General features: G+C 49.3%; 1 protein-coding gene across 1 annotated transcript; it reads right to left on the bottom strand.

The window, feature by feature from the left end:
• Positions 1 to 273: 273 nt before the first annotated feature.
• On the bottom strand, positions 274 to 10,141 carry Lgals12 (galectin 12). Its single transcript, XM_032896438.1, has 9 exons — positions 9,558 to 10,141; positions 7,166 to 7,254; positions 6,836 to 7,049; positions 5,565 to 5,684; positions 4,798 to 4,836; positions 4,031 to 4,057; positions 3,446 to 3,534; positions 1,597 to 1,747; positions 274 to 994 (listed from the first exon to the last, which is right to left on the bottom strand). Exons 1-9 carry the CDS (start codon positions 9,624 to 9,626, stop codon positions 848 to 850), a joined length of 945 nt encoding a protein of 314 aa, XP_032752329.1. The 5' UTR covers positions 9,627 to 10,141; the 3' UTR covers positions 274 to 847.
• Positions 10,142 to 12,859: the final 2,718 nt, after the last annotated feature.

Genomic DNA, 12,859 nt, shown 5'->3' with positions numbered 1-12,859 from the left:
AGAGCCAGAGTCTTAAGTCCATTCGAAGGTGAGCCCAGGTTTTGTTTCCAGGAATAGTCCAAATCGAACACTCTACAGCGTCCTTCTTACTGGGCTACCTAGATATAGTCACGTATCACTTCCTGACAAGGACAAATTCTGAGAAATGCATTATTCAACCATTGCCATTGTGTGAACATTACAGGGCATGTTACAGAAACATAGATTGGATAATCTCTGGCCCGCCCAGACTATATCATAATCTTATGCAAGATTATTATTTACATGGTTAGGTGACCAGAATGTGGCCGCATTATCAGTGTGTTTTTCTGGGATGTGGCTGGTTCCCTTTGACCAAAACCATGAAAGCAGCTGTGATATTTGTTCACTTTGGGCAAAGGCTTCACAATCTAGTGAGTGACTGTAGATAGCATGAGTGCAGACGGAAAGGTGGGTGTGGACGGTGTGTGTTGATCACAGATTTGGGGCACATTTTATTCACACTCTATTTGCCTTCTCAGTGGCTGGGCCCAGATAGAGTTTCAGCTCCATGTCACCACAGAGTGTTGGAATGAAGACCAAGACAGAATTTGAATGTGGAAGATGGGTGCAGAGACACATTGACCTGGGCCCTTATTTTCAGAATCGGTAGATTAAAATGCAATAAGTGTGTGTGTGTGTGTGTGTGTGTGTGTGTGTGTGTGTGTGTGTGTCTCCTTTTAGATTCAGATGTGACCCAGATGTGAACTAGGCCTGAAACAGTGATGCCAGGGCAAGTTCTCCAGTGAGAAGGGCAGGGTGGGGCTGTAACTGTGGAGCCCTGGTCGCAGCTGTCCTTCCCCTTCTCTGGCTGAGGTGCTCAGAGCCCTTAGCAGTGGACACAGTAGAGATGGACACTTCCACTGATCCTGAGCTCCCGCAGCTGCTCCAGGGCTTTCTGATCCAGGCTGGTGGCCCCCAGCCCCTGCCCATTCAGTGCCAGCTTCAGCCCTCCCTCTTGGCACAAAAGCAGAACCTGGTAAGAATAGCTTGACTGGGTGGTGGGCTTCCCGACAGACCTTTCCTGGTGTACTACCACTGGGTTCCTCCTTCACTGAGGGGGGACACAATTATAAGAAACAGAAGGGTCTAGGAGTTAAAGTTCACCATCTGCAACATCCTTTCCACCGGGAAATATTCTCAACCACAGCTACATACTGGAGCCATAGAGAGAGCTTGAGACTGGATCTTATGTAGCTCAGGCTGGCCTCAAGCTTCCTGTACAGCTGAGACTGGCCTTGAACTCCTGCTCCTTCTGCCTCTGCTTTCCGAGGGCTAGATCATCGATGTAGGTAGTGCTGGTGACATCACTCCTGGCCTTTAGAAGTTTAGGGGAGCATTTACAGACAATGCCTCATCTGCATTCATTATGCCTGTGTTTCTGGGTACAGGATCTCTGGCGTTAGCCTAGAGGACTGAAGGCTAATATCTGAACATTCTCTCTGCAGAGCTGGCTCTGGCTTCCTAGCCCCGGGCTATTGGCCTGCTCACTCTTCCCAGGATCTAGCCTATCGTCTCCCTGATCGATCGATATGAAATGGGCTCAAGGAGAGTTGTGACTACTTGGCTCAGACCTACCTCGAAGAATCGCTGGGGATAAAAGAGGAAGGGGGCTGAGATCAGCTTCTTTCGTCCCCAGGAGGAGACCCAGGCCAGTGTTCTGTCTGTGAAGGAAGCCCTGAGTGTCACAGGAACATGGGTGGCCCCATCCCTCAGGCTCAGGGTGAAACTACAGGAAGCAGGCAGAGAGGTGGATCAGGCTCTGTCACCTTCAGGCCATGGTATCTCTGAAGAGGAAGGGTTGAGGCAGGAGAGACACTGGGAGACTGGATAGCTTCTAAGAGTTAAGTTTGTTTGGCAGGCTCTGGGCAGAACACTTGGACATAGAACAGTACAGAGGTATAGACAGCACACGAGAATCATACTTGAATCCCTGACTGGAAGACTACGCAGGTAGAAAAATTGCCTATCCCAAGCCTCAGTTTATTCCCCTGAAAATGGGGATGCTGTGACTGTAACAGCAGTTAGCATTTATTGTTATGTGTCAGACTGTGGCTTTGCAAAGAGCTGATGGTCAGGCTGCAGGGGCTTATGCTCTGTCGATTTCTAGTCCCATGGCCTCGGGCAAGTCACTGAATCCCTGTGTGCTTCCTCAACTGCAAATTAGGGAGGAAGAGCACTGTTCTCATCTCACAGGGCTGTTAGAATGAAATGAAAGAATAGGTAAAGAGTGTGTGTGTGTGTGTGTGTGTGTGTGTGTGTGTGTGTGTGTGTGTAAAACAGTAAATAAATATGGAAACGATACTCCGCTTAGGCGGTATTAGTACAGAACACAGCATCTATGTCTTTTTAATTACCTATGTGTATGTGTGAGCATGTGTGTATGCTTGTGTACTTGTGTGAGTGTGTGTTTGTGCATGTATATAAATGTGTGTGCATGTGTGTTAGTGTGTGTGCGTATTTGTGTTTGAGTGTATGTGAAGGTATGGGTGTGTGAATATGAGTGTGTGTTTATGTGACTGTGAATGTGTGTGCACATGAGTGTGAGCGTGTGCAAGTGCAAGTATGTGTGTGTGCATTTGTGAGAGCATGTGTGTACCAGTGTGTGTGTATTTGTGTTTGTGTGTGAATGTGTATGAGTGTGTTTTGTGTGGATGTAAATGTGTGTGTGTGTGTGTGTGTGTGTGTGTGTGTGTAAGCATATGTGTGAGAGAGAGACGTGTGCACCAGGGACTAGAGGAGCGTGTCCTGTAGTCGGCTGTCCTCCTCTATTTCTGCTATTTCTTTGAAACTCCCTGAGCTTGGAGTTGGAGCTTCTCAGTGAGGCCAGGGGCCAGCTCCTCCTGCCTGTGTCCAGGGCTGCTGAGTCCTATGAGCCAACGCCTGGCCTGTTACCTGGCTGCTAGGATCTGAACTCCAGCACGCACTCGCATTCGTGTCAGGAGCGCTTTTAAACGCTGGCCCACCTCTTCAGCCCCAGAGTTTTGATGGGCATTTAGAGAGAACTTCTCATCAAGTGTCGGGTTCTGTTGGATGGGGTCAGAGTGACATGAGGGAACACTGGAACATCTGGTCTAAACAAATTTAAGCTGCAGGTCTTGGTTTCAGTGAGCACTGGAGGAGAAGCCAGATTCTGGCACCCAAGCATTTTGTTTCTAGGCAGCTTGACTATTTACTGAACCTAGCATTGTGATAGCCTAGGGAGCCATTTCACCTCTCAGCTGTAAAGGCTCTTTTCTAAGATTTGTGATGTGAAGCTAGTTTACCTGACAGGGAAGCAGCGCCCACAACTGGGGCTGCTGTGCCCAACCCCAACCCTATTCATAAGCTCTGAAACCTGGGCTAACTAACTTACTTCTCTTTGCTCTGTTGCAAGAGGGGGCTAAATGGCAGTGTTACCCTCCACCCCCTCTAATTAAATACTTACTCTTTTGGCTCTTTCAAGACCAGTCCTCGAACTACAATGACTTGCCCAGGCCAGAGACCCCGAGGAAGAGCTCGAGAGCAGGGCACCTCCTGATAGAAATGGGAGAGGACTGAGATGGTGACCATTGGGGTGTCAGGGTCCCTCACAAGCAGGATACCCCCCAGGGACCCAGGGACCCAGAGTAGGTGAGTTTCTCTGTAGGCTTGTAGCCAGGAGACTCGGCCCTGCCCATGTATTAAGCACCCACTGTAAGCCTGCCGAGAGCTTCTTCAGCTCTCTAGGCTGTGCACAGGTCCTTGTTCCAGAGTGTGCTCTGAACTGTATGTAGCAGGTGTACAGTGGCTTGTCATTCTGCCACCGATGAGCAGCTGGAGGTCTGGGGCCGGATGGTTTTCCTGGCCTGATGCTTGGTACTGGGCCAGTCATGGGATGTATTAAATACCCATTTGCAGAGCAAGTGAAGAGGATGAGATGGAATGGGAGTTCAGCCAGGAGCTGCTTTGCCCTCCCACTGCTGCAGTTTTCCACAGAGGAATTGAGGTGGAACTATACCTTCAGGAGAGACCTGGAGCGAGGGTCACTTACCAGCCTGGGGCTATACAGCAGGAGGGGCTGAAGGAGAGAAAGAGGCAGGGGGAGGCTGTTGGTATTTGCTTGGGCAAAGAGAAGGTCTTCTTACTTGGCTTGCATCTGGGAGACACAAGGAGTTTGTGCCTCTCCCAGCAGTAGGTGAGTGATTGGGCTCCCAGTGGGGGATCCTTTGAGTCCTGAGATATCCCCCATCTCTGAGTAGTTGGGAGGAGCTGGAAGGACAGTGGAGCTGTCATTCTTCACCCCCAGCAAGATCGTGGGTCTCATCTTCCTTTTTTGTCCTGTGGCATCAACCATAACCATCCTGCAAGGTTGATCTGAGTACCTAAAACTCAGCAGAAATTATCTCCGGATGGGAATCATGGGCCCTTCCAGGGAGTCAGTTACCTCCACCTATCTTCCCAAGCTTGCCTTGGAGATTGGAGGGGAGAGGCAAATCCAGCCTCCCCATCCTGGCAACTGCAGCAGGGAGGAGGGGTCAGCTGAGCCTTGTGCAGTCATATGCAGGGAGGAGAGGGCCAGCTGGCTTCTAAGCAAGATTGCCCAGCCTCGCTCCCAAGAGATTCAGACATCTGGGCTAAGGAGCCATCAACTTTGATGACTGAATTCCGTCCCTGACTCACATAGTGGAAGGAAACTCCTGCAGACTGTCCTCTGATCCCCCACACAGACATGCTCCCCCACTGTGTACGCACAGACACACACTATGCATTCACACACAACAAATAAATAAAATTAAAAAATCAAAGAAAGAAACTCACATATCCAACTGGATACTCTCTGCTACCCTCCACGAATGGCTGTTAAGAAAGAAAGAAAAAAGAGCTGGAGAGATGTTTCAGTGGTTGTTCCTCTAAACTACCCAGGTTTGGTTCTCAGCACCCACAGTTTCAGTGAGCTGGATGCTTTCTGGCTTCCATGAGCACCAGACAGCACACAGTGCACACACGGGCAAAACCACTCATACATATAACATAGAAGGAAAGAAAGAGAGAGAGAGAGAGAGAGAGAGAGAGAGAGAGAGAGAGAGAGAGAGAGAGAGAGCTGCCAGCCTTTGGGACCGCTGTAAGCCCCTGACTGCTTCCCACACAACTTTTTAAAGCTGGTGTGTTGAACATCCCTGCTGTAGGCCCCACCTCAGGTTTACTGAGTCAAGCCAGGAGTTTGCCAGGGCAGTGTGCTACCACTAAGCCCCATATTTAGCTGTATTTTAAATAAGTTAATTAGGTGGCTATGATTTATCTACCAAACTACGTGCTAAGTCCTTTGCTCCTCAGTGCCAAGCAGACTCCACCACCAGGAAAGATTCTTGTCCACGGCTTCTGGGCTTCCTAACTGTGGTCACCTTGTCTTCTTCCTGACCCCACTCATTTCTGACACATCTTTGCACTTCTTTCTCTCGGTCATCCCAGGCATATAGGCATCCTCTATCACCCAATCTGGGGTGAGTGAGTGAGCCCCAGACCTGTCCAGATCAGGGGATGTCAGAGGCTACTACTAACCCAGCCTTGGCTCCAAGAGGACTTACATTGATGTTCAGGAATCCAACAGCCTTTACCAAGATGTCGCCGGATATATCAAGAGTATCCACCCGTGACAGTGGGAGCCGATAGCGGTAGTGAAGAAAGTGCTGTCCGTTCACACTCACCTGGGGAAGCAAACAGCATGCTGAGGAGCAAGGGCACTGACTGTGTGCATAAGCCATCCTGGGCACCAGCAGGCCAGCTTCCCAAGGCCTTGCTTATTCTTTTCTAGACTTTGTAAGGCAGGTGCACTGTACAGATAAACTCATGTAATCTGTCCAACGCCGTGGAGCTGACAGGTGGCAGAGCTGATCCTGGGACCAGAGCACTGTCCATGTTCTCTTTCCCTATGATGAAACTCTCCCTGTCTTAGCCAGTCTGAGTTGTTGCCATTGTATTGTCATTGCAACTACCACTGACAGTATCATTACTACCACCACCACCACTACCATCATCACCACCATCACCCCCCCACCAACCACCACCACCATCATCACCACCATCATCACCACCACCACCACCACCATCATCACCACCATCACCACCACCATCATCATCATCACCACCACCACCACCACCACAACCACCATCATCACCACCACCACCACCATCACCACCACCACCATCATCACCACCACCATCACCATCATCATCACCACCACCATCATCACCACCATCATCATCATCATCATCATCACCACCACCATCATCACCACCACCATCATCATCATCACCACCACCACCAGCAGCAGCAGAAGCAGCATTCTTCCCCTCCTCCTATCTATACCAAGGAAACCAAGGCTCAGGAAGTTGGGGATAATTTTTGTCCATTAGGGCTTCCTTCTACCAGCTTCTTTGTCCAGTGGAGCCAACTGAATATCTCATTATTATCTTTCTGTTAGGATCATATTGGAGGTCAAAGCCTGGACATTAAGTTTTCTCGCCCTGTCCCCTGCTGCCCCAGCTGTAAGGGGATTGTGACAATATCCACCTCAGACCTTGTGGGGAGGATTTAGTGGTCACATTCACAAAACGGGTTTAGCATACTGCCTGCCACCCAGCATGGGTCTTCTAAATGCTTGCTCTGACCACACACACTGGATCCCTCTCCCTACTAGATCCAAGGACTTTTGTACTTTCTTATTGCTATACAGGCCCAGAGAGTCTTACTCCCCTCTCCATAGGGCAGTTTATCACAGTGCAATGGAAAACTGGACAAGAGGAGTCATGTGGGGTGCCAGCACCAGACTGCTTGATGCACAACCTTTCCACTCACCTTCACCTCTTCATTGTCAAAGAGAAAGAGGATGAGGAAGCTAGCCCCTTTCTGCAGGGCGATTCCTGGCCACCGGACCTCTTTCTGCCAGAGTCCACCTTGGAGGGTGTTGCAGATGACATGGGGCTTGACAGTGTAGAAGCGAGGGTTGAAGTGGAAGGCGACATCTGGCCGAGGATGCAGGCAGCACCCACACTGGAAGTCCACCTGAAACCTGGTAGGGGTGTTGTGAGGTTCTGAGTGCCCACAGAAATCCTAAGGTAGAGAGGAACTCCAGATCGATGTCCCTAATTTTGGGCTCTACTGAGAGTCCTAGCCAGTTCCCCTTACCTCCGTGCATGGCGAGGGACCACACCCTGCAGCATGACCATCTTGCCTGCATACAGGCCACCAAAAATTGTTGTGACATAAGGAATCACCTGAACAAGGGAGAGAAATCAGTTATGCCAACCAGATGTGGAAACAAGGACTCCTATGGGTAGGGGTGGGTGTGGATAGAGAGGAAAGACCAGGAAAACATCTTCCCCACTGTGAAGTTGATCTTGACTATTAGCTTGGTGAAATTTGCAAATATCATGGGAATGCACCTTGGGGAACATCTGTGAAGGCTTTTCTAGAGAAGGTTAGTTGAAGTTGCAACACCCCATCCTAAATGTGAGCAGACAGTACCGTTTTATAGGCTGGATTCCAGACTGAATAAAAAGATGACGTGTTAAGCATTCATGTCCCCTTCTTACCCCAGCAGAGACAGGGTGTCTCTGTGTAGCCAAAGCTTTCTCAGAATTCAATCTGTAGAGGAGGCTGGCCTCGAACTCAGAGAGCTGCCTGCCTTTGTCTGTCTCTGTCTGCTTCTGGGTTGTGATTAAGAGCGTGTGCCATCACCTGTCAGGCCTTTGATTCTTGATCGTGGAGCTGTGAGAGTGGTCTCCTGCCATGGTGTAGCCATGGTGGAGGGATTTCCTATGGCTGTGAGCCAAAATAAAGGTTCCTTGCCTTAAGTTGCTTTTGCTGAGTAATTTTTCTTTTCAGAGCAATAAGAAAAAATAACTAATACACCCTCAAGAGAAAATGTCCTTGTAGGGAAGGACCAGTTTTCTTTCCGATATTCCTGGATTAGTTACATTTCTTACTGCTGTAACAAGATACTAGACAAAAGCAACCGAGGGAAGGAAGGGTTGTTCTGCCTCATGGTTCCTGGGCATAGTCCATCAAGGCAGAAGGCATGGAGACAGGAGCTTGAAGCAGCTGGTCACATTGTATCCACAGTCAGGAAGCAGGCTGCAGTGGAAGCTGGCGCTTATCCTGATTCAGCTCCTGGAGTGGTGCCACCCCACACTTAGAGTGACTCTCATTACCTTGATTAATGGGATCTAGATAATACCTCACAGACTTGACTGAGGCTGGTTTCCATGGCAATTCTACATCCCATCAAGTTCTTACTCCAATGACCCATCACAGTTCTCCCCAAAGCTCTCCTTTCTTGGGCAGACAAGCCTAAACCATATGGCCCAGGAAATCCTAATCCAGCTACACTGCCCTGTCAGAGCTGAGGTACAACAGGTCGCTGTGTCCCTACTGAGATTTGTTACCCCACTGGATGTCACCTGGGAAGGAAGCTGCTGAGGACTGGTGAATGTCCAGGGTTTAGGAGCTAAGAAGAAAAAATGGAGAAGTTGGGAGCGGGTTGACCCTGATGTGGACTCTCTTGGGAGATACCTAACAGTGACTAGATACCTAACAGGGTCATCCCCTGGAGCCCATCTTTCCTCACACAGAGGTTATCTGGCCTTCCTAACGTATGCATACACTTTCAACTCTACTTTTGCTGGGTCTGCTGCTCCCTTCCACTTTTTCCTGTTCCCCATCTTGACACCTTTTTGCTTTCCCTCTTCTGAGTTCTCAGAGCCTTAGCTCACAATGCTAGCTCGGTCCATGGCCCCAGTATAGAGGATCTGCCCCGCTGTTTTTCCATTCTGATCACTGTATAAGAAAACTGGAGCCATGTCTTTCCCTTCAGCAAGCTCAGCACCCACCTGAGCACAGCGGGAGCGCCACAGAGGGCAGCTATAAGCTGGCAGGTGAACCTGGGGCAGTGTCATAGGTCAGCCTTTACATGTGGCTTGGCAATTAGAGAGCCCAGATCACTCCAAGGAGCCCTTCAGGCGACAGTTCTTAGTTTGTGAAGAAACAGGCTGTGGGGGGACCTAGGAGGTTTCAGGTGCTTCCGGCCCAATTACTCAGTCACGGGAGGAGGTGCCAGAGGCCAGGATCTCTATAGGTCCTGGCAGCTTGGCAGGCAGCCTCCCAGTTCCCAGGCTCTTGGCAGAATGTGTTAATTAACTGAGCTGATGGAAACCTCTAAGGAGGAGAGGGCCAAGCAGGGGAAAGTAATAATTAGTGCTCGTTAGTAATAGTGCCTGCTGGGAGTTTGGCTTTCTGCAGAGCATGGTGAGGCTTCAGAAAGTCTCCTGGGCACTAAACGGGGGGGGGGGAATCCACACAATCCCTGACTGGGAGGGCTCCCTCCCCCCACGCCCTTCCCTCAGGCTCAGAGAAGGGGCTGCCCTTAGTCATTAGTGTCCCTCACTGCAATCTCCATTCTTCTAGCCACCCATCCCAGAAGAGGTGAATTGAATAGGCAAGGACCCTGGAAACCTGACCAATCACTTGCAGGTTGGGATTTAGCTGATTAGTCGTGTTTGTTTTTGTTAACCTTACTCACAGGGTGGAAGACCGGTGGCTGCAGGATGAAGCTGTCAGGGATCGGGTCCAGGTGTTCCTCAGTTGACATGGGGAAGAGCAACTCCAACTGGGCCTGATCCTGATTCCAGCCGTGCGCGCGATTCCCCACTGAATTGACTCACGTTTCCCAGCCAGGGTCTTCAGCTTCTGCAACAGCTGTCCAAACTGTTAGCTTACTTGCTCCCTATGGAGTCCTAATGCTTCTCGGAGCCGACCTGGGAAGGGCACTGGCCACCTCTAGGACCCTCATTAACCCCGCTCTGGTCGTTCACAGCGGCAGCTTTGCTGGACTGTGTTTGCTAGCAGAAACTCCTGCGTCCAGGGACCGGTAGCTGGCACTCATTCGCGGACCTGTTAACTAGCCCATCTGTGTCAGAAGCATTTGGCCATTTCAAAGGCAAGTCTGGGGCCGGCTCATTTCAGCAAGGGCTTTAGTTTCCTGGGGGCTCACCTGGGCCTTCAGCCAATAGCAGGAAAAGAAGGTGGTGGTGCTGCTGCTGGTGGTACACGTGTGCAGGTTCCTTGAGAGGCCCCGCCCCCAGGTTCCTGGCTCCTCCTGCCTTCATTCCCTGGTCTCTTTCCCCTCACTTCCCTTTACCCCAAGTTGCACAGTCCCTTGAGACCATTTCAGCATTGGCTGCAGATGTCAGGGACCAGCTGGGGTCACAAGAAAGTGGAGTGAGTAAAGGTCAGGGAGAGGAGGGCTCCCTTGGACTCAGAGGAAGCAGCATGGGCTAGAGGGAACTCAGCTTCTGCTCTGATGTGTTCTGTCCTTCCACAAACCATTCTCCCTGAGCCTCCCTTTGTTCACCTGGGTGTCAAGAGGGAGACCACAGCAGGGCCTTGTGTTTGAGCATAGGCCTGTATGGCCTGGCCCAGATTCTAGTATAAAGTTCCCCTTTCAAAACAGCATAACTTCTCAACTTTAGCCTAAGTTGGGAGGTTTCCTGTTCTAACATGGGGTCAGACTTGGCAGCAGGGAGTTCTTGGCAGGACCAGGAATGTCAGCTACACAGGGTGTTGGTACTGTCTTTCCTGGGACAAGAGCACACGTGAGGGCTCTGACCGAGGGATGTTGCAGGGTTACCTCACCTGATCTCCCCACCTAGAAGTTTGCCAGAAAGGTGACTTGTGAGGTCTCCACTCTGGGGCCTAATGAAGAAAACTTTTGGAAGTGAAGTCCAGGAAGTGGCCTTGCAGGCAGTTCCACTGCGCATAAATGTTTGAGAAACCCTGACTTGGGTCATAGCTAAAAGCACTTTGGGTGCCAAGCCAAGGAGTTTGTTCAGCTGCTGCTGGGTGGGTGGAGCAAGGGAGCTGAAGGTATCACTGGGAAACCCAAACCTGGGTGTGTCCAGAAGGAGAAATATTACCCACAGTGGGGAGGAGAAAGGGCAGGTGGAGAGACCAGTCGAGCCAGTCTAATGTAGTAGATGGGTCCCCAAGGCCAGCGGTGCCCTTCCCCCACTCCACACTCAGCCCTACTAGGAAATCAGGAGGGAGGAGGGTGTACTCATTCACTTGGGTTGCCACAACAAAAAACAACAGCCTGGGTGGGGGTGTAACTTGTTTCTGCTCTGGAAGTTCAAGATCAAAGTGCTGTCTGGTTTGGTTTGTCCTGGGGCCTCTGTTCCAGGTTGGCAGCCAGCCTCCTCTCATAGAGTTATCTCTGCTGGGAAGGTCTTGGATGATCGGAAACACCCCAATGAGTCCATTCCCCAGAACAAGAAAGGGACCCTCCTTCACCTGGAAGTCAGTTTACCACATCTGGAAACCTGATGGAATAATTAGAGGGTGTGAACATTAGGAGAAAAACTAGTCAGGACAAACGGACAGGACTCAGCAGCTGGCCCCCCACCATTTAGCTTAGCGGGAATTATTTGTAGGTATGTGCGAGTTGGGTGGTCCAGTTTCATTTTTCTCACTATGAATAGTAATTTCTCTCATTACCATATAAGGACGTCCTTTTCCTTTCCAGTGATGAACAAAGCCGTCCACGTCTTATGTTGGGTTTTCATAATGAACAGGAATGTTACTAACTGCATTCCATCCCACTGTTCTTGGGGTATTCATTTATTATCATTTTTATTTATGTGCAGTGCATGCTGTGTATTCCGCTTGAGTGCAGATACCCACAAAGGCCGGAGGAGGAGGGCATCGGATTCCCTGGAACTGGTATATTGCCAGTTGTGAGCTGCCCAGTGTGGGTGCTGGGAGTCAAGTCTGGGCCCCTTCTATTAATAGCTGAGCCACCTCTCCAGTCCCGTAGCAAAATACCTTAACAAAAATATTTTACAGTCTTTTATCTGGAAAAATAAACTGTGAAAGTATTAACCATCCATGAAAACACAAATCAATAAGATCTCTAACATATTGTTGGTAGAAATGAAATTGATACTGTCAGTTAGAAGAGGTCCCAGGTTTTTAAATGAAAGCTGAACATTTTATGCACCCCTGGGTATTAAGTCTCATGGATCCTCATGTATGAACATACCAAGACACAATGGACCCTCGTGTATGAGTGTACCAAGACACAATGTAAGCTCATGTATGAACATAACAAGACACAATGGACCCTCATGTATGAACATACCAAGACAATGGACCCTCATGTATGAACATACCAAGACACAATGGACCCTCATGTATGAACATACCAAGACACAATGGACCCTCATGTATGAACATACCAAGACACAATGGACCCTCATGAATGTACATACCAAGACACAATTCAGGTTCTTTTCCCATTGCTTCAATCAAGGGCAGAAAAGCATACAATCAAATCTATCCGCCCATTATCTTTATCACTGGCTCAATAAATCACGGTCTGAGCACACAATTTAGGGTGTGTATGGGTCTTGGTAACCACCACAGACAGTGGAGTAACGATCCTTAGGAAGCAAGAAGGCAATTTGGTTCAATACTACTAAGTAGCTGGTGTTGGTTCAAACTTTGTGAGTCTGACTCTGAGTAGTTTATTTTTAGGCAAATTTAAGCACAATTTGGTAAAAACGTCCCTAGTGATAATTAACTCAATCCTGTATGCACAATAAAATACAACGTAAGCCAAATAAAGATCGGATGGGACCACATTGAAAGTCTTTGTAAGGTACATGTGATACCTTGCTGCTTTCTAGAGCTTGATTGAGAAAAACAAGCTCATTGGATAAGGGTCTGGGGAGAGGATCTGATATGGTCTCAGCTACACCTCGCAAATGTCACCAGGCTATCAACCACGGTGGATAACAGGTTATAAATCTCTTCCTTTGAAGAAACAAT

Source organism: Rattus rattus, chromosome 2, assembly GCF_011064425.1.
Source record: "Rattus rattus isolate New Zealand chromosome 2, Rrattus_CSIRO_v1, whole genome shotgun sequence".
Classification (NCBI taxonomy): Eukaryota; Metazoa; Chordata; class Mammalia; order Rodentia; family Muridae; genus Rattus; species Rattus rattus.
The sequence above is the reverse complement of the archived record's forward strand: the minus strand, read 5'-3'. Positions and strand labels throughout refer to the sequence as shown.

What these genes read in the sequence shown, in the direction of transcription:
- Lgals12 (XM_032896438.1), bottom strand. Translation starts at nt 9,626, where the DNA reads ATGTCAACTGAGGAACACCTGGACCCGATCCCTGACAGCTTCATCCTG. An exon ending in TGCTGTATAGCCCCAGGCTG is followed by an intron (nt 3,535 to 4,030) that starts GTAAGTGACCCT and finishes CATTTCTATCAG; the next exon opens with GAGGTGCCCTGCTCTCGAGC. An exon ending in ATCCCCAGCGATTCTTCGAG is followed by an intron (nt 995 to 1,596) that starts GTAGGTCTGAGC and finishes TATTCTTACCAG; the next exon opens with GTTCTGCTTTTGTGCCAAGA.